This window comes from Acanthopagrus latus, chromosome 13 (assembly GCF_904848185.1).
Source record: "Acanthopagrus latus isolate v.2019 chromosome 13, fAcaLat1.1, whole genome shotgun sequence".
Taxonomy (NCBI): Eukaryota; Metazoa; Chordata; class Actinopteri; order Spariformes; family Sparidae; genus Acanthopagrus; species Acanthopagrus latus.
Window position 1 is genome coordinate 20,602,462 of NC_051051.1, and position 23,151 is coordinate 20,625,612.

Genomic DNA, 23,151 nt, shown 5'->3' on the forward strand with positions numbered 1-23,151 from the left:
TAAAAACTTCAGATGATAAATGCAAATAAAGGCTGCATGTGTAAAACCAGTTTTGATGGATTATTATAATATGGATCAGTTTTGGAATCGATTTGTTATGTATTTTTATTAGTTTATTTAATCACGTGTCTTCTTTGCAGAACTGAAGATGTGTTTTGTTGAGAAGGAGGAACAGGGATCCATCTGTTCATATGTGGATAATGAAAATTGATTAAAAATGCAAGCAGTAAACACCAAGGCAATATTGGATCATATATTATCCCGATAATGTATTAGGATACAGATCTAATTTAAATTCCACATTTAAAGGGGGTGAAAAAAGTTGCATAAACATCAAGTCACTTTGATAAATAAGAATAAAGTTACATTAACAAAGAATAGGATACTAATGAGATCTAAGTTTCATTCACTTAAAGTTATAAAATCTCAATACAGTCACATGATCATAAAGTCTCATTTACTTAAAGTCACAAAGTCTCATTAAAACAGTCAGATGTTCATAAAGCCTCATTTACATAAAGTCACAAAGTCTTATCAACATAAAATCTCATGATCATAACATTTCATTAACATAAGGTCACCGTCTTAATAACATAAAGTCACATAATCACAATTTTTGATAATATATAGACTCTAAAATAAAGTCTCATTGACGTAGCGGAACACAGTCATAAAGTGCAATTACCACAAAGTCTTAGTAATAAAGTCATATGACTTCAAAGTGGTTATAAGGTTGCAAAGTCTCGTTTACTTAAAGTCACAGTCTTTTTAACATGAAGTCACAGGATCATAAAATCTCATTAACATAAAGTCATTTGACCATGAAGTGTAATTACTATGAAGTATCATTCATATAAAGTCCAATTCACATACATTTGTATGATCATAACGTCTTATTTACTTAAAGCACATGATCATAAAGTCTCATTAACATAAAGGCACATGGCCATCCAGTCTTATTAACATAAAGTCTCATTAACATAAAGGCACATGGCCATCCTGACTTATTAACATAAAGTCTCATTAACATAAAGGCACAAGGTCAGAAATTCTCATAAACGAAGTCATAAAGCCTCAGTAACTCAAAGTCACATGATTATAAAGTTGCATTAACATAGTCACATAATGATAAACTCTCATTTACATGAACATGATCACAAAGTCTCATTAAAAAAATTCAAAAAATTTCATTAACATTAAGGCACATGATCATAATGTTTCATTGACAAAGTCACATGATCATAACATCTTATTAACATAAAGGCATCAAGTCTCATTAACAAAAACAAAGGATCATAAATCTCATCAACATAAAGTCACATCATAGTAAGTCACAGATTGAGAGCAGGAAGTGGTAACACTGGACCTGTACTCAAGGAGAGTAAGAACACTGAACATACTGTAAGCATTGATGGTTGAGAAGAATTAATGATTATTGGACCCTTTATCTCCATCAAACAGGTGCTCAGGTGTTAGAAACAACTTTAAACTTTAAACAGTCATAACAGCCACAGAAGCAGTCGGGGCCTCAGGGATAACCGATAATCAGTCATCGATAATCAGTGATCATAAACTGCTGCCTCAGTGAAAGTGACACACCTGAAGAGGTGGGTACATTTCCATTACACAGAGGTGTGTGTGTGTGTGTGTGTGTGTGTGTGTGTGCGTGCATGTGTGTATGCGTGTGTGTGTGTGTAAGTGTGTGTGTGCATGTGTTTGTGTGAGAGAGATGGTTAATAATCTGTTGTCAATCTCTGTGGACTTTCACCTGAAAAACATTCTCTCTTCCTCTCTCTCTCTCTCTTTTTCTTTCTCTCTCTCTCCCTCTCCCCCCCCCCTTTCTCTCTCTCTCTCTCTCTCTCTCTCTCTCTCTCTCTCTCCCTCTTCAATATTAACTGCTCGATCTTCCAGCAGGAAGCCAGACAGCTGCAGATGAAATGGAAGACGACTGTAAGGTAAACTGCTTATTGATTGAATTGACGTTTCAGTGAAATCACTTCAGATTACTTTGTTAATTTGGTGTATGTTTTAATTCTGTGCCCACCAGAGCAAACTTGGTTCAAACTCTCAGAACTTTATTTAATTCTTGTGAAGATTTTGGTCAAGTCAGTCAGTTTTATCAATATAGTGCCAATTAACAACAAAAGTTATCTCATAACATTTTTTAAAGGTGCCTTATTGATGCAGAAAAATGAAACATTAAAATGTAAAAACATCAGAAATGTAAGTACTTACAAGCACAACTCCCCCCCAAAAAATGTGAATTCTTTTTTGACATATACTTAATTGAAAACAGTAGAATGTCATCTATGTTTAAAACATGTTGTGACATTAAAGTGATAAGTTACATCACTTAAGGACCTTGTGCGTCCTTGAATGTTACTGTCTATTGGAGCCATGTGATGTTTCTTCTGGGTCACTGTGACACCGTGATTCATAGAAAAGGTGTGTGTGTGTGTGTGTGTGTGTGTGTGTGTGTGTGTGTGTGTGTGTGTGTGTGTGTGTGTGTAAAACTGCTGATCTGTGAATGAATTCCATGGTTTATTGAAAAACGTGAGCCAGTAAAACTCATAAACGTGTAGTACTTTTACAGTCATTCTACTAATAGTAGTATTTGTCAGTGTCTATATTTGTTGTACGCATATTTTTCTCTTCTATGTGTAACTGTGCAAGGGACAATTAAAAAAATACGATTGTGTGTTAATAAAAAAAACCTGATGTGGTTTTATATGAAAGTTGATCTTTGTGCTGGTTTCTTAAGAGACACCTACATGCTTTCCCTTATTTTCTGTCTTAAATGTAGTGTTACAGGGTGACTGCTGTGAACCATCTCCAATGTTTTCTAAAAATTAAACACCATCTGATGACATTTTCTTATTAGCTACTTTATCGGCACACTAATTTTTTTTTTTTTCTTTTGATTTTTTTTTTAATCATCATTATATTTTAACAACATTTGGGTGTGTCATTTATAATCATATTTTATGACTCCAATCATCTTTCATCCTGTATTTCTTGTTTTTATGACTTTGCGACTTCTGCTTGTGCTGCAGTTACCTTTAGTAACAGGTGTGTCTGTCTACCCAATCAGATTCGTGACTACCCGGTGGAGGAGCGGGGCCACAAGGCAGACATGGGTAATCCCCCATTGGGTGAAGACGGAGAGAATAAACAGCCAGTAGGCTTGCCGAAGGCTGGATTAGACATGATTTACACTATCGAAGATGTCCCACCCTGGTACCTGTGTATTCTCCTGGGACTACAGGTATAACCAGGATTCATGATGCGATTAAACTGGTCTGATCCAGTTTAACATGATTCGATACAGTTTTAGACCAGGATTAGACAGGGTTGAGAATGGTAATAGATTAGTCTAATATGTTTTAGACTGGTTAGATTAGGTTTCAGACTGGGTTTAGACTGGTCTGAATTCAGTTTAGATTAGGTAGATTTGGATTTACGCTGGAATTAGACTGGGGTTAGATTTGTCCAATTTGGTTAGCTACAGTTTATGACTGGGTTTAGAATGGTCTGAATTTGGTTAACATCGGTTAGATTTGGAGTTAGACTTGGATTAAACTGGCCTGATTTGGTTTAGACAGGTTACATTCACTATTAGACTCAGATTAGACTGAGGTTGTTCTGGGTTCTGGGTTGACACATATTTTACTGGGGTAAGATTGGTTTTATTTGGTGTCAACTCATTAGATTCAGTTTTAGGCTTAGTGTAGACTGGTCTGGGATGTTTCTGGGTTTTATTTGAAGAGTTTTGTCATTGCTTGGGTGTGAATCATGACTTGTAAGGTTTTTTTTTTCTACTTTGAACATCACAAGCGTGGAAGGATTGATGTTGATGCCCACTGTTGCACTCTATCCTCAGCACTACCTGACATGTTTCAGCGGCACTGTGGCAGTACCATTTCTTCTGGCTGAAGCCATGTGTGTCGGACGAGACCAGAACACCATAAGTCAGCTAATTGGAACCATTTTCTCCACCGTTGGAATTACAACTCTGATCCAGACCACTGTAGGAGTCAGGTGAGTCTGTGAGAGTCAGGCAAGACTGGGTTGGTAGGTGAGACTGGGAATTGGGTTAGATTAACATGTTTGTACTTGTTTGTGTTTGTGTGGGTACAGACTTCCTCTGTTCCAGGCCAGTGCATTTGCCTTCCTGGTTCCTGCACAAGCCATCCTCAGTCTGGACCGCTGGAAGTGTCCCAGTGAGGGTGAGACAGTCTGTCTGTCTGTCTGTCAATTTTCAGTAATTAAACGAAAAAAATAATGATGATGCTGATAATAAAGTATTTTTTTGGTTTGTTCCTCTGCAGAGGAGATTTATGGAAACTGGAGTCTTCCTCTCAACACCTCGCACATCTGGCAGCCACGCATCAGAGAGGTATGAGAGATGATTTTGCAACGGTCACAGAGATAATTAATATGCAAACAATTTAAAATGTGATTTTTGTGTGTGTGTGTGTGTGTGTTTCAGATCCAGGGGGCCATCATCATGTCCAGTGTTGTGGAGGTTGTGATTGGTCTGTGTGGGCTGCCAGGTTTGCTGTTGGAGTTCATTGGCCCGCTCACCATCACGCCAACTGTCTCACTGATTGGCCTGTCTGTGTTTACCACAGCTGGAGACAGAGCCGGGTCTCACTGGGGACTGTCAGCATTGTGAGACACCTGTCTTTTCTGCTGTCCTTGTCTTTATCTTTCTCTAATACTGAATCTAAATGAGCTGCAACATTTTTGGCAGACCAACAGTTTCTCTTTCCCTCTTTCTGAATCTCTACAGGTGTATTTTGCTCATCTTGCTATTTGCGCAGTACCTGAGATCGACATCAGTTCCTGTTCCTTATTACAGCAGAAAGAAAGGACTGGCCACCACCAGAGTGCAAATCTTCAAGATGTTTCCTGTAAATACAAAAAACTCAAATACACAATTGAAAACTGAACCAGGCGAACTGTCAAGTGATGATTTTAGCAGACGATGTTACTTGGTCCATCAAACTGTTTATTTATGAAATTGTGTATTGTCCAGAAAACAGTGATGCAAAATGTTGTATTTCTCAAAAGGATAAGCATATATATTGAATATAAAAGAGGGCCTGAAAACAAACCCTGCTGGGATGTCAAGTTTATTGGGAGACGGGCCCATTTTGACTGAGAAGTTATTTCTTTCAGGTAGGATGTAGACCATTATTAACCCCAATAGCACACGTACGTCTTGCCATCACTGTTATTTCACTGTTAATCACTGTGAGTTATTCTGGGAAGACATCGTATAGGAAGCGATTACATCGTCTCACCAACATCTTCCCAGTTACCAAACACTCTCCATACTAAATCTTTCCAACATAACTCCTATTTGTCAAGCTGATATTGGAAAGACAAATGTGCGCTACCTGGGACATGGGCCATTCAGACCAACTTCACATTCTAGGCATTTTGGAAGACAGTTATGGTCAAGTGTATCAAATGATGCATGAGCATCAAGCAAGCCTGAAATGCAGAAGAGCAAAAGTATACAGAGCTGAACATATTTTGTGATATGCAGTGCTCTAAACCCAGATCGGAATTTGTCAAAGATGTTGAAAGTGTTCAAGTAGTAGAGAAAATAACACTTTTACAGATCTTTCAGATAAATGGTATCTTGGAAGGTGGTCATATGGGTTTAGGTTCGGTGTCTTAGGTAAAGATTATATAATAGCATATTTAAAACTACATGGGACAACTTCAGAGTTTCAACAGTTATTCATTACGGCCAAGACAAGAGGGTCGATTATATCAAAACTTCCTTGAAAAAGTGTGATGTTATATGTCCAAAGGACAATAGGTGTGATTCGGGTGCACATTAAACAGCTGGGTGAATAATGCTGGTTGAAACTGACTGACTGATTCTCTGACCTTTTTGAATTTCAGTTTAATTTCATGTCTCTCTCAGATCATCCTTGCCATTCTGTTGGTTTGGCTCGTTTGCTACATTTTCACTCTGACCAACCTGTTGCCGACCAACCCCAATTACTATGGACACAAGGCCCGGACCGATGCCCGCGGTGACATTATGGCTTCAGCTCCCTGGTTCAGAGTCCCCTATCCCTGTAAGACACAGCACTAGGCAATCACAGCCCTCACAGCTGATGGCCACTGATTGTCTATCTTTCAAAGAACTTCCTTTGTACTTGAACATAGGAACACAAGTTAAAAATTGGGCAGAAACAGTCAGTTATTAATCGAATTAAAATGAACTTCCCATTTCCTCTGGTCTCTGATAGGCCAGTGGGGGTTGCCAGTGGTAACAGTTGCCGGGGTTCTTGGAATGCTGAGTGCAACCATGGCAGGTATTGTGGAGTCCATTGGGGATTATTACGCCTGTGCTCGATTGTCTGGAGCAACACCCCCTCCTATCCATGCCATCAACAGGTAAGCTGGAAAGTAAAATAACCTTACCTGTCAGACTGCGCACACAGGTGCTTGATGGTTTTTGTTTGCTTGTTTCAGGGGAATCTTCACTGAGGGTGTCTGCTGCATCATTGCTGGCCTTTTAGGGACAGGAAATGGCTCCACCTCCTCCAGTCCAAATATAGGCGTGCTGGGCATCACCAAGGTAACTGAGGCCCTGCCCACCTGCGACAGTATTGTTTGATTGGAATTAACTGGGTCTGGACGAGAGCTGATTGATGACAGATTTTCTGTTGTTTTCTGATGTTCCTGATCATGAAGGGTCAGCATGCTCAAGTTTCTGCAGCTAGTATTGAAACCTGTGGAATTAGTTCCCTGGAATGGCAGCTAGTCCCCAGGTCTCTGCAACTAGTCCTCAGACCTTTAACTAGTTCCCAGACCACTGCAACTAGTTTCCAGCCCTATGCAACGATTCCCAACGTCTCTGTGACTAGTATTCAGACCTCTGTAACTAGTTCTCAGACAAGGGTCTGGACACTGTAATGAGTGTCCAGACCCTTGGAGATAGTTCCCAGCCATCTACAACTAGTCTGCAGACCTTTGCAACTGGTCCCCAGATCTCTGCAACAAGTGCCAGAGCTTTGTAACCATTCCCCAGGTCTCTACAACTACTCCCAGCCCTATTTAACTAGTCCTCAGACCTTTGAAACCAGTCCTCAGGTCTCAACAACCCATCCATCTGTGAGTAGTCCCCCGGTCAGTACATCTATCCCACAAATCTGTTTAACTAGTTCCCAGACATCTGTAACCAGTCCCCAGGTCTCATCAACTAGTTCTCAGACCTCAGAGAGTCATGTGACCTCTCATCTGTATTCCTGACATCTACAGAAATGTCCTCTACAGTCAGTTCATGACATGAATGTTTAAACTGTTGAATCTGTGTGCAGGTGGGTAGCAGGCGGGTGGTGCAGTATGGAGCAGGCATCATGTTCCTTTTGGGATCCGTTGGAAAGTTCACGGCTCTCTTCGCCTCGCTGCCAGATCCAATCCTTGGAGGAATGTTCTGCACACTGTTTGGTGAGTCACAGATGCAAGGCCTATTCACACTGCCCTTTGAGTATGGGGATCCTGTGCTAATTCTCCACATCCTATTCCATGAGAAAGTCTCGGATGCGGTGAGGAATGAAATTTCACTCTGGCGCTGATGTGCCTCTGCAATTAGTATCAGTGGCACAGCATTGGCGACCTAATCTGTGTGAATGGATAAACTGGCGGTGCAGAGAGGGGGCGTGTCGATCTGATAGTCAACATTACAGGACCAAAAAACAGTATTGTAACTGGTAGTGTCTTTGGCAATGAGTAAAAAAAAACAAAACGCTGTTATACATGGAGGAGTGTCTGTCAGCCTGTCTGTCCTACCAACTCTTCGTCACATTTCTGTCCAAAGAACAGCGTCTGTCTTTGGCAAAAAATTGAGGACAGCAACTGTGTTGTCTTGAAAAAAATCACTGTGACGATCTGCCCTCCTGACCGAGACATCATTGAACTTTCCCCCAGAAAACAGTATCCCTCCCTGAGAGTGACAGAGTCAGACAGCTTCCTGTTTACTGGTGGTGATTATGCAATCAAGTAATTTAGAGCCAAAAACATAAGTTTGTCACCCTCCAGGATGTTTCACAACACAACACCTTATAACAGCACCCATATGATTATAAACAGTCAGCGGGTACAAGTCTAGATTAAGAGGAGGACATGGGGAAAACACCTTGAAAAAAACACACAGACATCATCAGGACATGGACTGTCATGCCTCTGATCTGCAGATCTGCAGCGCCGGCTTTCTATGAGAATTAAGACGTGTGTCTTTATACTGGAGGTGCATGGCTCTGTGTGATAATGCGATAATGCGACTACTCTGTGTGCAAAGGGCGACAGGTAACATGTGTAAATAGAGGTGTGTTAGTGATGTAATAATAATTTAGGTGTGTTGGTGTTTCTCAGGTATGATCACAGCTGTCGGTCTTTCTAACCTGCAGCTGGTGGATTTGAACTCGTCCAGAAATCTTTTTGTTCTTGGGTTCTCGATATTCTTCGGTCTGACTCTGCCAGCGTATATGGACACACACCCCAATGCCATCAAAACAGGTTTGTGTGCTTGTGTATTTGTAATGTAGATCAACTGTTAGATGTGGCTCCCACAGACAATTTCTGTGTGTTCAGGTCTTGCAGAACTTGATCAGATCCTGACCGTTCTTCTGTCCACTGAGATGTTTGTTGGAGGTTTTCTGGCTTTTTGTCTCGACAACACAATACCAGGTAACACACTTACAAACAAAAATACACAGACATACACACATGGACATACATATAAACACTGTGTGTGTGTCCCTTCAGGTTCCAGAGAAGAACGAGGTTTAATCCACTGGAGGTCTTCCTCCTCCTCCTCCTCATCTTCCACCTATGATTTTCCTCTGGGGATGAATGCAATCAGGCGAATCCGATGGCTCAGACGGTTTCCCATCAGCCCAACCTTCACAGGTTTCAGGGAGTCAGACAACCCATCGACACTTGAGCAGGAAGAGCAAGAGGAACCCACTGACATCAACCTACCCAGTACCAAGGTGTGACTGAGCGGGAATCAAACCTGTGACTGAAATTAAATTAAATCTGTCATATCAGAGACATCAGAATGTTGAGATTGAGATTTATTTATCAGCTGATGCTGCGTTTACTAAAAAGCAGAGGAAGCAGAGAAGCTGCCTTGTTGGATTTTAATTCAGAGATTGATTAATGCGTAGCAGTAATTATGTCACTGGGTGTGAAGAGTGGATAGATTTTTCAGTATTTCTCATTGATGATGTTACAGTTTAGATCAACATGATGCTCTTGCAGGTGTCATATCAGAACAAAAGATGAACAACTATGTTAGAACATTTTTGTTTCTTTGGTTTAAAAAAAAAAAAAAAATCAAAGCCTCGATAAGCCTGTGAGCATTAAAACTGAAGGACAGAAGTAAAACCTCCATGGTACATTTCACTAACAAACATCCAACGACAGAGCTTCATATTCTGTCACATGCTCCATTAACAGACAATCATCAGAAACCTTCAGAAGTTTCATCAAAGGATCAAGCTGCTCTTCACATTTACAAATTCTACAGTCAGCAAATTGCTCATGTTTAACAAGGCAATCAGAACTGTCCCTCAGTGGGATGGCACAGCTTGTTGATACCCCTTATAACTTTGACGGACGAGGGGATGTGCACAATGGCTTTTTTTCATGTCTTTTTATCAAATTGTACTTTAACTCAAGACAACAAAGAATCTGCTGTAAATTGCTCAGCGTTTTCATGACCTCACGAAACTGTGCAAGAAACTGAGAAAGAAGTTCTTACTTTTTATTTGTTTTTATTTAAAACGTCAGAAAATAGATAGCATTTTGTTGTTACAGAGTAAGCACTGTAAAAAAAATTGTGCAAAAAGTGACATAAAATATTTTTATTGACAAATGTATGAACAATTTTCATTTTAATTCTGATTGTTAAAGTCTAAACTTTAAAATTTTAAAAAACTGTAATCATTTTATGCTGTGATTATTTTCTCTTCTTAATAAAGCCAATATGCTGCCAATATGCCACTGAGAAAGTAAGGGTTTTTTTTTCTCTTTAGCCTTTGTCATCTCTTCATGTGTGTCACATTGTAAACTTTCAGGGAAAAATCTGTAAAAAGCACCAAACGTCTGTAAAAAATTGTGTAAAAAATAAAATCAAACAACCCAAAACAATGAGGTGAAATAATGTCATAGTGAGAGGTGGATATTGGCTTGTTGGGCAAACAAATACATCACTATCAATAACCAATAAACACAGTGACAACAAGCAGTCAGCTGTTACTTCAGCTGCTGCATCAGCTTACAGTACATGACAGTTAATTGTTTTTTTGTTGTTGTTGTTGTTGTTTTTTTTACATAATATCACCTCTTTATCTCAAATCTTATTTTGTTTTGTTTCAAGAGCCAAAACCTTTATACATTCATCAACTGTTTCAGATCATCAATACTTCTGAATTCTGTATTAAAAAAGAAAGGAAGGATTTGTATTCAATAAAGTGCGATCAAACCCCACATGTATAATACAGCATGCTCACAAAACTCATATAGACAAATATAAATAAATAAATACATGAATAAAAGGTGCCAATAAAAAAATACCACATAGGTTTTGAAGGATAAGGAGTTCGGTGGGTGTTGGTGGTGGGTATGAAAAGAGAGAGGTAGCAGTGATGGAAGAAGTATTTAGCCCTGCATTCAAAAGAAGAGAAAATTTGCTGAAAGTGTTCATTCTCAGTCAAGCAGCCAAATGGGAGCTAAGGTTGTTATATTATTTTAAATCATAATGTCAGACATTTTAAGGTTGTAGTTGGTTGCAGTAAAGTTAATTTGATGTATTTTTATACTGTTTGGCAGTTTAATTTAATGTATAGCAGCATATTCTCATTCTAGCTTTTCAACAGCTTCATATCACACCAAACCATATAATAGAACCATCCGTCCACCTTGTCACTGCCTCATTTGGCCATACTACCCCTGAAAACAACATCTCACATTCCTTGGTCATTAATAAACTTGCAACATCCAGTTAGACTTTCAAAATAAATACACCTAAACAACTTGGTTAGGTTTAGAAAAAGGTCATAGTTTCAGGACCATCTTACCTTACTAACAAACTCCAATCCAACAAAAACTTTCTGGCTCTTTCTACTAAATTTGTCCTCGTCTTACATCATTATCGCCCCCTACTGGTACTGCATTTTCAGACACGCATGTACTGTTACTCTAATTCACTGACCTCGAACAGATTGGTGGGTCTATTATGTGCTTTGGCTTGAGCCTGGGCTGTTTCAATTTCAAAGTAATAGTAACTAAAGTCTACAAATAAATGCAGTGAAGTATAAAGTGGAGTGAAATATAGTGGAGTAGAAGTAGGAAGTAGCACTTAACTGCTGTACTAGTGAATGTAAATTTCCGCCACCAAGAGGGAAATTAAATCTCAAGCTGCAGATACACATGGCATGTCATCATACATGTCATCATGGTGCTGTATGTGTGAAGTGAACTGATGGTGTGTGCAGGGTGAAGGGGAGACATGGAGTGGCATACATAGGTGACATCGCAACAGTTGGCTGGAATTGCATCAGTGACAAGACAGTGGGGGCAGGGTTGATCATGGAAGGGGCAAAAGGGACGGGGTTCGCGCAGCGCACTGGGACCACCCCATTGTTGGGGGCAGAGCTGGCTGCAGGTAGGAACACCTGGACGTACTGACCGGTTTCTGGATCCAGCAGCATCTTTCTCTGAGGCTGTGGGGGCATGTCCACATAGAAGCACCGCCCACTTTTAGGATCTAACATTACATGACAAGGTGCAGGGCCACTGAGGAGGGTCCCAGGTCCTGCATTGGAACCCGTGATGTCCAGGAGTAAGTCACTACCCACCTGTGCAGGTAGACAACCCTGAACGCTACACAGAAACGGCTGCTGCTGATGTTTCTGTTGCTCATGTTGCTCCTCTGTTGCAGGTGTCACTGTGTTGCTGTTGCTCTCGTGGTCGCCAGTGACCCTGGTCCGGTGAGCTGGATAGGTGTTAATGAAGCGGTCTTGCTCGTCTGGGGTGTTTCCAGTAGACCTGCTTTGGTTCTCCTCAGACCTCCTCATCATATGGAGTGTGGAAGCAGGTGGAGGCTGCAGCTGGGTCTGAATGTAGCTCACTGGGGTCTGTAAGTAGCTGACCTTCCCCACGTGAGGGTGCAGGGTTGGGGGGAAAGCAGGCAGGGGAGTGGGGGTGTAGAAACAAGGGTGGAGGAGCTGTTGGGAGGAGTTGGGGGGAAACTGAGAGGTCACACCCATGATGGAGACACGTTCCTGGGTGCTCTCAGGGTGTCTGGAGGTCAAGGGGGGATGAGGAAGGGAGGTCATTGCCTGGAGACTCACACCTCCGACCCTCTCTGATTGGCTGAGCTGTGAGAGGGGTTTACTAGTGGGTGTGTTGGTTGGAAGATCTAACAACTCAACAGGCCAGGTGACATCATCCACCTTACTTCTGTTTATTATTGGTTCACTGCCTCGTCTCTGCTGTGTGATTGGACGACTGATCGTTTTGCTCTGCTTCCTGTCCTGTGATTGGCTGAGAGATGAAGCGACTTTGGTGATGTGTCCTCCAGTGGAGCTGCTGTGATTTGAAGCCTTACACTTCCTCTTCATTTCATCATGATCTTTGACCCCCACAGCCTGCTGATATGTAGGTGGGGGGCTTTCCTCCTGAGCAATCACCTTAATACTTGTTAGCTTGTTGTTGTTTTCAGCAGCGGAGAATGAGAGGCTACGGATGTTTTTAACTAAACTCCTCACGTCTCTCACCACATGAACTGGGGCTTTAGGAATACCTCCACCCGTCTTACTTCCTCCCCCGTCCCTCAACCTCTGCTGGTCTGCAGGCTGAGGGAGGCTGGTTAACACCGCTGATTTCTTCTGCAGATGGGAGGTTTTAGAGTTCTTTTGCTCCTCCTGCATCTTCTTGGACAGAACACTCTTAATGATGCAGGAAGCCATCTTTGTTTTGGTTTCATCCAAAGAGAAAGACTTCTGAAGTCGCTGCCTTGAGTTTCCTCCACCAGGTAACCCTAAAAACAACAAACCAATATATACCAAAGAGAAAACCTTCATTACATTTTTTTCCAAGGATAGCGAAGGTGTGCTTATGGTTGGTCTGGTTAGGGCTGAGGCTATGATATGGTGATTGGTAAGGGTTGGGGTAAGAATGTCAGTGTAAGCTAATCAGAGGCAAAGGTGGGTGGATGATGCCTTCAAAATCCAATTGCTTGGTTTTAAATCTAAATCAAACTTTACCTTAACAAGGCACTGGAGGTCAATTGAACATTTTTATCTTAGGGTTAGTGTTAGGTCTCACTTTAAAGTTGACAAGTACAGGCAGTGGTGGATGAAGCTTCCTGAGAAGCACAGGCATTATTACCTTGACTGGCCCCTGCAACCAAGCCCTTGTAGACCCTGTGGCTGTCGACATCACCACTGATTGTTGAGTGCGTCTGGAGAGCAGCGGGCATACTGTGTTGACGTAGCAATAGATCAGGGCGCTGACAGATCACGGGACATAGCGACTCATTGGCTGACACCTCACTGTTAGAAACTGGCCCATCCTTCTGTATAACCTGGAAGTGTGGACAGGTAAACAGACAAACAGGTAGGCAGACAAGTTGAGAATAGTGAACAGATAGGAGACTTACCTGCAGTTTCTCAGCTTTCTCCTTCTCAGCGTCTGTCTTCTTCTTCAGTTGAATCTGTCGCTTGGGGACCATTTTTAACCCCCCGCCCTCGTGACTGTTCACCTGGACAGCAGGTGAAAACAGAATATGATAGACTTATCAAAAGACCAAAAGATTAAATTTGACTGTTAGTTAGTGAGTTTGTTATTTGTTTGTTACTCAGTCTGTTAGTGATAAACTCACCAGTGTTTCCATGGTAATATCGACACACTCGAAGCCGCTCTCTGGATCAGACTCATCGTCTGATGGGAGGATGACTGAGGGTGAGAAGTGGAGTGAGAGGTCCTCCTCCGACCACTCGCTGATGCTCCCCTCTTCCTCCTCCTCTTCCTCCTCCTCCTCTTCCTCAGAGTAAGAGGTGGAGGAGACATCCAGGTAATTCACCTCAGACTGACGAGTACAAGTGACCTCGGGGTTCTTCACAGAGGGAACTGTTGAACATGGCGGAGTAATTTGTGTCTCTGAGTTGTGATGAGGCAGCATGTCAACTTCAGGACAGCGATGACTGCTGAGGAAGAACTCCCTCCCTCCTCTTCCTCCTCCTCCTCCTCTGTTCAATCCGGTGCTCATAGTTTATAGTTTCTGATTATTCAGAATATTTGATCTGATGGATTATTTAATACTGAGATTCCACCTGTATGCAGATGATACAGTCATTTACTATCCAGAATCCACTTTTATGCAATTGATAGCGTTATTTAATAGCCTACTCAAAATCCACCTGTACGAAGATGATGCCACTATCCACTACTTTCCACCACAGGCCATCAATCTGATATATTTTCACAGTTTTAAAGGCGCCGTTTTTAACATGTACATATCATCATGCACTACCAATAATGATTTCTGCTTGCTGTATACATATATTGTATACAGCAGGTCTATTCAACTTCTTTCTTTGAAGCTCCAGATTTGAAAAAATGTGTAAAAGTGTTTGGGGCCAAAATGAGGTTGTAAAAGGGGAGAATTGTTGACAGTTGAACTGGTCTGGTATATAGGCGTGTATAGATATAGATGCTGTACATAATTATTCTCTTTTTATATAAATTCAGATTTCTTCACACTATATGTATTGTTTACAGCTAACAGCACACTTATACATATACATAAACATCTAATTTATGTTCATTACTGCTTTTTTATACATTCACATTCATTGGTAGAATGTAACTGAGTGCATTAATTTAAACATTATAGTATTAAGTGTTGTAAATAATCAGAGCCAAAAGTAATGCAATTAATTATGAGTTTATCTATTTAATTGGGAACATCAAATTAGATAAATTGCCAGGCTGTGATAGCTATTATACAGTATATACATACAAATAACTAAAATGTTGCTTGTACTTGTAAGTACATTATTTGACAGAAAATTACTTTTGATAGCAAACAACATTTAATATCAGCTACTTTACATACTATTTGTGTTGCTGACTTTCAGTTTTACAAAAGTGATGTTTTAAGACAATATTTACTTTTACTTAAGTATGACTGTTGGGTACGTTTTTCAACCAAGTATTTAACAACATTAGCTACAAGTTAATTTACAGATTAATCTGCCTCAACTAATGGATTATTATGGACTTTTATAAATTAAGTACTTGACAATATGAAGTATTTTTTGTAGTGCTAATTATTAATGCATTAACAATTAGCAATTATAATCCATTAATGTATTAATCTGAACTTGGCCATTTAGTTTACCAGGATAAGATCCAGTCCAGTTTAGTGTCCTGTTGGGCGATTCCGTCTCTCAGAGGGGTCTGCGTGTGATCCTGTTTGTTTCAGTTCAGTCTTCAACAGTGGCTTGGAGCAACGACACCAACTGTCCTGCAGGAGGGAGAGTGAGAGGTTGAGTGTTAGTGACAGACTGCAGGCTTAGAGAGAGGGAAAGGACGGTCAAGAGACATACAGATAAACAGAGAGAGAGAGCCGGTATCAGACTGCAGGTTTCTATTTTTAGGAGGTGATTGACAGACGAGGCTGCAGTTCGACCCCCCAACCACCCCCACCATCGTGTGTGTGTGTGTGTGTGTGTGTGTGTGTGTGTGTGTGTGTGTGTGTGTGTCTCAACACCTCAGTCACATGTAGCTGATGTTTAACCCTCCAAGTCAAAGTGTCCCTCACCTGTCACCATGACAACATTGTAGTGTTGGATGCAGAACATGGCAACAGTAGGATCATTGGCTCATTAGCTGCTAAAGTTGGGGTACGGGAACCCCCAGGGACCTCGAGGGGTTTCCCCAGCAAGAAGACAAATGCTTTTATACCTCCACACCAGCAACGGCGCCACTGTTATGGTTTTGGATTCACTGTCCCTCAGTCCATCTGTCCATCCATCAGTATGTCTGTGCATATGTACATACATACATCTCATTATTGCAAAAATTTCTTCAAATTTAGCGCAAATCTCCACTTGGACTTGAACTGATTAGATTTTGGTGGTCCAAGGTCAAAGTCACTGTGATTTCATTGCATTGCATTCTCATGAACACCATATTTCAGGAGAACCCTGTGGAATTGTTTTAAAATTTGACAGAGACATCCCATCGGACTCAGGGCTAAATTGATTACAATTTGGTGGTCAAATGTCAAGGTCACTGTAACCTCACCATTTTGGTTATTACGTACCTAGCAATTCTCTCCATCTTATAAGTAACTCTGGGCCTCAACAAGTTATTTGAATCACACATCTTCAAGTAGCTTAAAGCAATGCCTTGAGAATATTACTTAGGAGACCTAGATGGAATAGAGCAAGTCAAATGTTTGCTGCTGCAGGAGTCAGTGCTACCCAAGCTGTTTTAAGAAATCTTATGGATACATTTATTAGCTGCCTTCATGTGTATGAAAACGAAATCATCCTGTTTTTTTTCTAAAATAAAGTTTAGCACTTCACACTGATGATTATTTTTTAAAACTATGATCTTTTATTGTGAGTTTGTATGTAATTTATTTTATGTAATATCTTGGCTTTTATCTGGACTGTGTGAAGTTTTGCAAAAAATCATGTCTGAAAAGGTTTTTTATTCAAAAAAATGTTTGAAACCACTGGCGTAGTCTTGTAAAAAATGACATTTATCATGTAAAATCTTCATTTGAAACATAGCAACTGGCATTAAAATCAGTGTCATGGGGTAAAAGGTAGAGTAGGTACATATTAGTCTTAAAGTGTGACTTATTTTTTTCATTTTTATATTTATTGTTTAAATGGAGATCCCTGTACACTGAGAGCAAATTTAAACAGAGTCAAATTCCTTGTTTCTTTACACGTACTTGGCTGATAAAGCAGTTTCTGATTTCCCTATGATTTATTATGGAGTAGAGGAAAATATCTGACACATATCGCGAAATTGTACAAAAGTACAGTACCTGATTACACTGACTTAGTTGCTCTCAACCCATACAGGCCATTGACCGACACACTGCGATACAGTAGGTGGCGGTGTTCATCAAGTTAGTTTGCGATCCCTCAATGAATAGGAAGAAGAAGAAAAAAAAAAGCAGAAACGGCAGAGGAAGAAGAGTGTTTTTATGGGAATTACGGACTGTTTAAAACACTCGGCTTCACTGGAAGGTTTTCTACTGGTCTCTGCTGGCCAGTGAGCTCGATGAGATGCCTGGATTTGATGTAGGAGGATCGGAGGTAAATTCACGGCTTGTGTTGTCAGCAGCCTCAGCTCAAACACGGGTGTTGTGAGGAACACTGTCACTGTGTAAATCTGGTCTCAGATCGGTTTTATTCAGGTTTTAGCATAGACATATACGTCCACTGGTTATAGCGCCAGTGTTATCATCGACATGAAGACAAGGTCAACAAACAGAACTTACTAATAAGAACTGCGTCATTCCACTTTCCATGTATTTGTCGTTATTCCGTTTACCTGCACTGACATCTATTAGCCTGTTAGCCTGTATGCTAACCGGCTAGAATCACCGCGACAGCTGCTTTACGGCAAACAGCCCATCGTTAAGAGCGGAAGCGGAAGAGAGAAAACAAACTGCGCATCAGAAAATCGGGGAGCAGCTGAGTGATAGATATCGATAAATAATAAATCATAAATATCCGCAACACATCTTGTCAGACAGGGAAGATATGAGCCGTGAATTGAAGATTATGTTCAGCCCGGGCCGCGTGCAGCTGGTTCAGGTAAATACTCACCTGTAAACAGCTAGCTTGCTAACGGTTTATAGAGGGAGGTGAACTTGTGGCAGGTCCCCTAAGGTCCTGGCAATGTTTTCAATAATTAACAAGTGTAATTTAAACTGTAACTGTCAACACCAAGTTTTAAAAACACCAGCTGGAAGAATATTCGATCAATTATTGATCGATTGTTTAATTGTAAATAGAACCATTTACTGTAGTGCTTCTTTTTTTTTTACGTATGTACTTTTCAATGAAGTTTAATGACCAAAGACATTTACATTTCTTTTTCAAAAACATTTATGAATATATAAATCAGTATATGAATCTCCTCTCTGCCTGTCTGGCCACCTGTGTGCCTCATCCTTCCTCTGCCTGTCTCTCCTCTCCTACTTGTACCCACCTGTCTCTTCCTCACTCTGCTGTCTCACAGCCTGTATCTTTTATCTCCATCTGTCTGTCTCATCACATGTCTATCCGTACTCCTTTCTCACCACTTGTCACCCATCCTCCCTCTCGCGCTCTCACAGTGTTTGTCTCTTCTCGCTTTACCTTTTTCACAACTTGTCTGTGTCTCCTTACCGTGCCTCTCTCATTACCTGTCCCTCCTCTCTAAATATCTAAATTAGATAATTAATCACTACATAACTCTGATAATTGTACGATAATTTGTCTATGAGACTCTGGACAGGAAGTAAATGTTGCACTGATTGATATTGTGATGATATTGATGTAGTTCTGACGTAGCACTGTTCACTGCAGGACGAGGCTATGGGCCCAGCTCCCAAGGTCTTGGTTACCGGGGCAACAGGTCTTCTGGGTCGAGCCGTCTACAAAGAGTTCCAGAACAGTGGCTGGTTGGTTATTGGGACTGGATACAGGAGGGCCAGGCCCCGTCTCCTCCGCTGTGACCTCACAGATGAGGACGCCATCAGAGGACTGCTGCAAGAATACAAGGTACTGCACTCTGCAGTGCTCCACCCTACACTGCTACACGCACAGTACAGGGCCACACAGTGGAGCTGGATGATCTAATTACATTTGACATAAATGTGTTTTAGCCTGATGTGATCGTCCACTGTGCAGCAGAGAGACGTCCAGATATTGTTGAGAGACACACTGAAGCAGCTGTGAATCTCAATGTGCATGCCACAAGCACGCTGGCCAAGGAGGCAGGTAGGTGATCCACCTGTTGACCTCACGTTTCTTTAGTCTTTACAATAAATACATTGAATGATTTATTTGTTGTTATTTATCAGAGTGTCTGTGTGACATATTTATCTAGCTCTGATGTATTTAGATTGAGGTTCATCGATTGAACGATTTGATTATAAAATCTACATCATCTTCCTGATAATGAATATCAGATTATCACTTAGCTGCGATCTGTTTTCACCAGTCCTAACAAAGACGTGATATTGTTATCCACTTCGCTGTCTCTTTAACTGTGTGTGTGTGTGTGCGTGTGCGTGCGTGTGTGTGTGATGCAGCTGCATGTGGGGCGTTCTTCCTCTACATCAGCACCGACTACGTGTTTGATGGGAGGAATCCTCCGTATGGAGAAGACGACAGTCCCAATCCTCTCAACGTTTATGGACGCAGCAAACTGGAGGGAGAGAGAGAGACGCTCAGACACTGTCCAGGTAGTTGTCTGTCTTACCTCAATATCTATCACCATGTGTCTGTATTTCACCTGTCTGTCTTCGTCTCATTTGTTTTCTTTTTTTCTGTCTGACTGTCTCTCTCTGGCTGTGTTCTTATGAGTGTCTGTGACCTCGCCCTTCTGTGCTCTCACCTGTCTCTCTCTCACCTGTTTATCTGTCTCACACCTGTCTGTCTCTCGCATGCCCTTCTCTCACCTGTCTGTCTCACAAATGCCCCTCTCTCGCCTGTCTGTATGTCAGGTGCGGTGGTGCTGCGGGTGCCGGTTCTGTTCGGGGAGGTGGAGTCGGTGTCTGAGAGTGCCGTGACATCACTGTGGCTCAAAGTCCAGGAGGCGACGGAGAGCTGCACCCTGGATCACTGCCAGCAGAGGTTCCCCACCGACACACGAGACGTCGCTGCTGTCTGCAGGAAACTGTCTGAGAGAGCAAGACAGGTGCATAACTGTCTGTGTGTCTGAAAGAGAGAGAGAGAGAGAGAGGTAACTGTGCGACTGAATGAGAGAGGGAGAGACACAGCTGCATAAACACCTGTTTCTCCTCACCCTGCCCGTCTCACCACCTGTCTGTCTCGCAACCTGTTGGTCTCTCTTCTTACTTTTTGCCTGTCTCACCATCTGTTTGTCTCTCCTCTCTGCTCATCTCACCACCTGACTGTGTCCCTTCTATCTGCCTCTAACTACCTGTCTCTCTCTCCTCCCTCTGCCTGTCTCATCACCTGTCTGTCTCTTTTCTGTCTTCCTGTCTCACCACCTGTCTGTTTCTCTTCCAGGACCCATCTATTAGAGGAATCTTTCACTTCTCAGCCAAAGAGCAGATGACCAAATATGAGATGGCCATTGCGATCGCTCAGGCCTTCAACCTGCCGTCCAACCACCTCATTCCTGTAAATGGACATTGATCAACATATTGAATACCTCTACATCTAAAGTCCCACCCATTAACAGATTAATCGCTTATTCTCTTCACCTGTCAGTGGCTGTTACTGTTTTGGCTAATCAGTGAAGTGCTTGTAGTGTAAATGATTTCTAGTATGAATACATTACAGTATTTGTAGTATTTTGAAGTATTTCAATAATTTTCTGGTACAAGTAATCCTGTCTGTCTGTCTGCAGCTGACGGAGCAGCTGGCGACGTCGACTCTTCGTCCCATCAACAGTCAGTTAAACTGTTCCCGTCTGGAGCTGCTGAACCTGAGCGTCGAACCGCGACCATTCACGGCGGCCATCACCGACTGTCTGTGGCCATTCACGCCTGACAAACGCTGGAGACAGACCGTCTTCCACTGACACACAGACGGGTACAGATAGATGGACAGACAGACAGGCGGGTAGAAAAGAAAAACAAGTAGAGACAGATTGACGGACAGTTACAGACGGGAAGATGGAGAAAGATAGACAAAACAGACAAGATAGACAAGTTGACACAGACACGCTGTTACAAACAGGCAGGTAAAGAAAGACTGACAGGCTGAGACAGACAGATGGGTACAAAATGACAGACTGGTGGAGACAAATGGATGCAGACAATACAAATGGGTCGGATATACAGACCGTTAGAGACAGGTAGTTGCAGGTAAGACAGACAAGTAGACATAGACACACAGTTAGACACAGAGAGGTTCAGATAGACAGAGTGGGGAGAAAATTCACAGAAAGAGCGAGATAGACAGATGGACAGGTAGCTGCAGGCAAGCAGTTAGACACAGACCGGTTGACACAGACAGACAGGTAGAGACAGACAGACACAGAGACACAGACAGACAGAAAGGGACAAACAGGCAGTTATCGACAGACAGGCAGACAAAAAACAGATTTAGAAAATCTGTTATTTACAGACAGACGGTGGAGAGGCAGACAGACAGCTTAGATGCAAGACACACACACAGACAGGTAGACGTTTCCACCATCTACATCACATTTCAGGCTCCACCCCCTGCAGTCCAATGACATCATAATAAATTGACAAGGTTACGACCAATCTAAAGGCTTGACTGATTAACAAGTCTTTAACTGGACCAGTCTGTCCTAGAAATCCCAAAATCCTCTGGGCTGTGTGGTGATGCATTCAGGTGCTCTCATAACCTTGTATGTTTATTAAATGATGCTGTCAGCAGGTGTCTCTCAGGTGATGAGTATCAGAAGTGGACCAATGAAAACACAAATCTTCTGTGCCCCTGCTGATTGACAGCTGTCATAGGCCACGGCCAACTGTGTGGGTGGAACTTGAGGAGACAGACAGACAGACAGAGACAGACACTAATTTGCCACTATATCTACAGTATACAGTATGTGCCATATATAAACAATATATGTGTGTCGTGATTACTCATTAAACTCAGAGTTCTGTCTGCAGGTTCAAGTTAAAATCAGATTATTGTTGGGTTTTAATCTGATGGGTTGTTGTTGTTCCTGTGGAGACGGAACAGTATGTAACTGTGGGAACAAAGTGAGACCAACTCAATCTACAAACCTCTTTCACTGTGTGTCCGTGTGCTTGTGCGTCTGAGGAGTCTTACATCTAACGTCTTTTTTAGTTACGTTTTTGAACTAAGTGTTTTAACTACTGATGTATTTTGCGTAATTGAGGTTGTCGGCATTCAAAGAGACTTCTCAATTTCTGTTCAACACTTGAGTCAGTTAAGAATTGTATTTGATGTGAGATCTACTGTATCCTACAGAGGACAAACTCCACTCGATGGATTCGGGATATTTAATTTAAATGGTGAAAATTACACACGTATGATATTGTACTGTTATTATATTATAGTTGATGTTGGCTGTTTGTTGTTGGAAATGACTCAGCTACTCACATTAAACAATCAAAATACTGAATCTGAGTTTTTGTCTTGACTTTTACTATTGGAGGCTCCGAAGAGACAAAAGAAACTGGAGCGAGATGAGTCTGTCTGACATGCACGGTATGTATTTTCTGCACCTGGAGGTCCCTTAATCAAAACAAAAAAGAAGTAAGTCGTGTGGGATCATGGGAGTTGTTGTCTCCATAGTTAATTAACCGCTATTATCTATTAAAACAGTCAGAAAAGTTAACGGACGGTGTCATGTTTTAAAGGTGTGTTCACATTACTTTGACTGTCATTCTGCAACTTCCTCACTATCTGACTCTACAGGAAGTTGGGGCTTTTGAGAGTTTGAACATTTTTTGAAAAATGTACGATAACTTCAGTAGTAGTCGACAACAAATCAACAAAGATCTAGTCATTTTCAAACACTTTAATGCAGAAATGTAACAGTTTAGTTTTTAGCTTAGTTATTATTTTATTTCGAACATGTAAACAGAAAAAACTAAACAAAACCATTATCAGACAAAATATAAAGACGTATCAGCCAAAGACGAATGAGCTGATGTAGGCTACTTGAGGCCACTAGACCCTTGATCCAAGAAAGGAAAAACTCCCAGGAGAAAATAAACTTTTAACAGGGCGGACAAATGTAGGAAACCTCAGAAAGAAATGCAATAGGTGTGGCCTGTACAGAACAGACCAAATAAAAGAAAAATAAAATCGGAAAATACACATTAATATTTTAAAAAGTACACATATAAGAAGATTGTAACAACAGAGGTGAGCAAAACTGTGTCCAAAAACTGTATTA

The 23,151-nt window shown here is 41.4% G+C and overlaps 3 protein-coding genes across 11 annotated transcripts; 2 read left to right on the forward strand and 1 right to left on the reverse strand.

Annotated features, from left to right (window-relative positions):
- The first annotated feature begins 1,840 nt into the window (after nt 1–1,840).
- On the forward strand, nt 1,841–9,366 carry slc23a1 (solute carrier family 23 member 1). The gene is made up of 14 exons (XM_037119270.1): nt 1,841–1,955; nt 3,092–3,265; nt 3,881–4,038; nt 4,138–4,226; nt 4,329–4,396; nt 4,490–4,671; nt 4,793–4,913; nt 5,942–6,098; nt 6,273–6,420; nt 6,499–6,604; nt 7,347–7,476; nt 8,401–8,544; nt 8,620–8,715; nt 8,794–9,366. The coding sequence occupies exons 1-14, from the start codon at nt 1,938–1,940 to the stop codon at nt 9,024–9,026; spliced, it is 1,824 nt and encodes a 607-aa protein (XP_036975165.1). The 5' UTR covers nt 1,841–1,937; the 3' UTR covers nt 9,027–9,366.
- On the reverse strand, nt 9,351–18,632 carry prob1 (proline-rich basic protein 1). Of its 8 annotated transcripts, XM_037119267.1 has the most exons (6): nt 18,280–18,632; nt 15,440–15,565; nt 13,919–14,369; nt 13,697–13,798; nt 13,426–13,621; nt 9,351–13,075 (listed from the first exon to the last, which is right to left on the reverse strand). In XM_037119267.1, the coding sequence occupies exons 3-6, from the start codon at nt 14,303–14,305 to the stop codon at nt 11,487–11,489; spliced, it is 2,274 nt and encodes a 757-aa protein (XP_036975162.1). In that variant the 5' UTR covers nt 14,306–14,369; nt 15,440–15,565; nt 18,280–18,632; the 3' UTR covers nt 9,351–11,486. The 8 variants fall into 8 exon arrangements, with proteins under 8 accessions (XP_036975162.1, XP_036975163.1, XP_036975156.1 ...); XM_037119268.1 differs by having other exon boundaries at nt 13,426–13,798; nt 13,919–14,166; XM_037119261.1 differs by having other exon boundaries at nt 13,426–13,798.
- On the forward strand, nt 17,201–22,371 carry mat2b (methionine adenosyltransferase II, beta). 2 transcript variants are annotated; one of them, XM_037119272.1, is made up of 7 exons: nt 17,201–17,378; nt 18,639–18,833; nt 18,938–19,052; nt 19,367–19,519; nt 19,781–19,974; nt 20,310–20,423; nt 20,653–22,371. In XM_037119272.1, exons 1-7 carry the CDS (start codon nt 17,349–17,351, stop codon nt 20,824–20,826), a joined length of 975 nt encoding a protein of 324 aa, XP_036975167.1. In that variant the 5' UTR covers nt 17,201–17,348; the 3' UTR covers nt 20,827–22,371. The 2 variants fall into 2 exon arrangements, with proteins under 2 accessions (XP_036975167.1, XP_036975166.1); XM_037119271.1 differs by lacking the exon at nt 17,201–17,378 and adding an exon at nt 17,743–17,882.
- The last annotated feature ends 780 nt before the right edge of the window (nt 22,372–23,151 follow it).

Coding starts and splice junctions, on each gene's coding strand:
- mat2b (XM_037119271.1), top strand. CDS start 17,829: ATGAGCCGTGAATTGAAGATTATGTTCAGCCCGGGCCGCGTGCAGCTG. Junction 19,520..19,780: donor GACGCTCAGACACTGTCCAG/GTAGTTGTCTGT, acceptor TCTGTATGTCAG/GTGCGGTGGTGCTGCGGGTG. Junction 19,975..20,309: donor TGTCTGAGAGAGCAAGACAG/GTGCATAACTGT, acceptor TTTCTCTTCCAG/GACCCATCTATTAGAGGAAT.
- prob1 (XM_037119261.1), bottom strand. CDS start 14,305: ATGAGCACCGGATTGAACAGAGGAGGAGGAGGAGGAAGAGGAGGGAGG. Junction 13,799..13,918: donor ATATTACCATGGAAACACTG/GTGAGTTTATCA, acceptor CCTGCTGTCCAG/GTGAACAGTCACGAGGGCGG. Junction 13,076..13,425: donor GGTTGCAGGGGCCAGTCAAG/GTAATAATGCCT, acceptor TGTTGTTTTTAG/GGTTACCTGGTGGAGGAAAC.
- slc23a1 (XM_037119270.1), top strand. Junction 4,227..4,328: donor CTGGAAGTGTCCCAGTGAGG/GTGAGACAGTCT, acceptor GTTCCTCTGCAG/AGGAGATTTATGGAAACTGG. Junction 4,672..4,792: donor CACTGGGGACTGTCAGCATT/GTGAGACACCTG, acceptor GAATCTCTACAG/GTGTATTTTGCTCATCTTGC.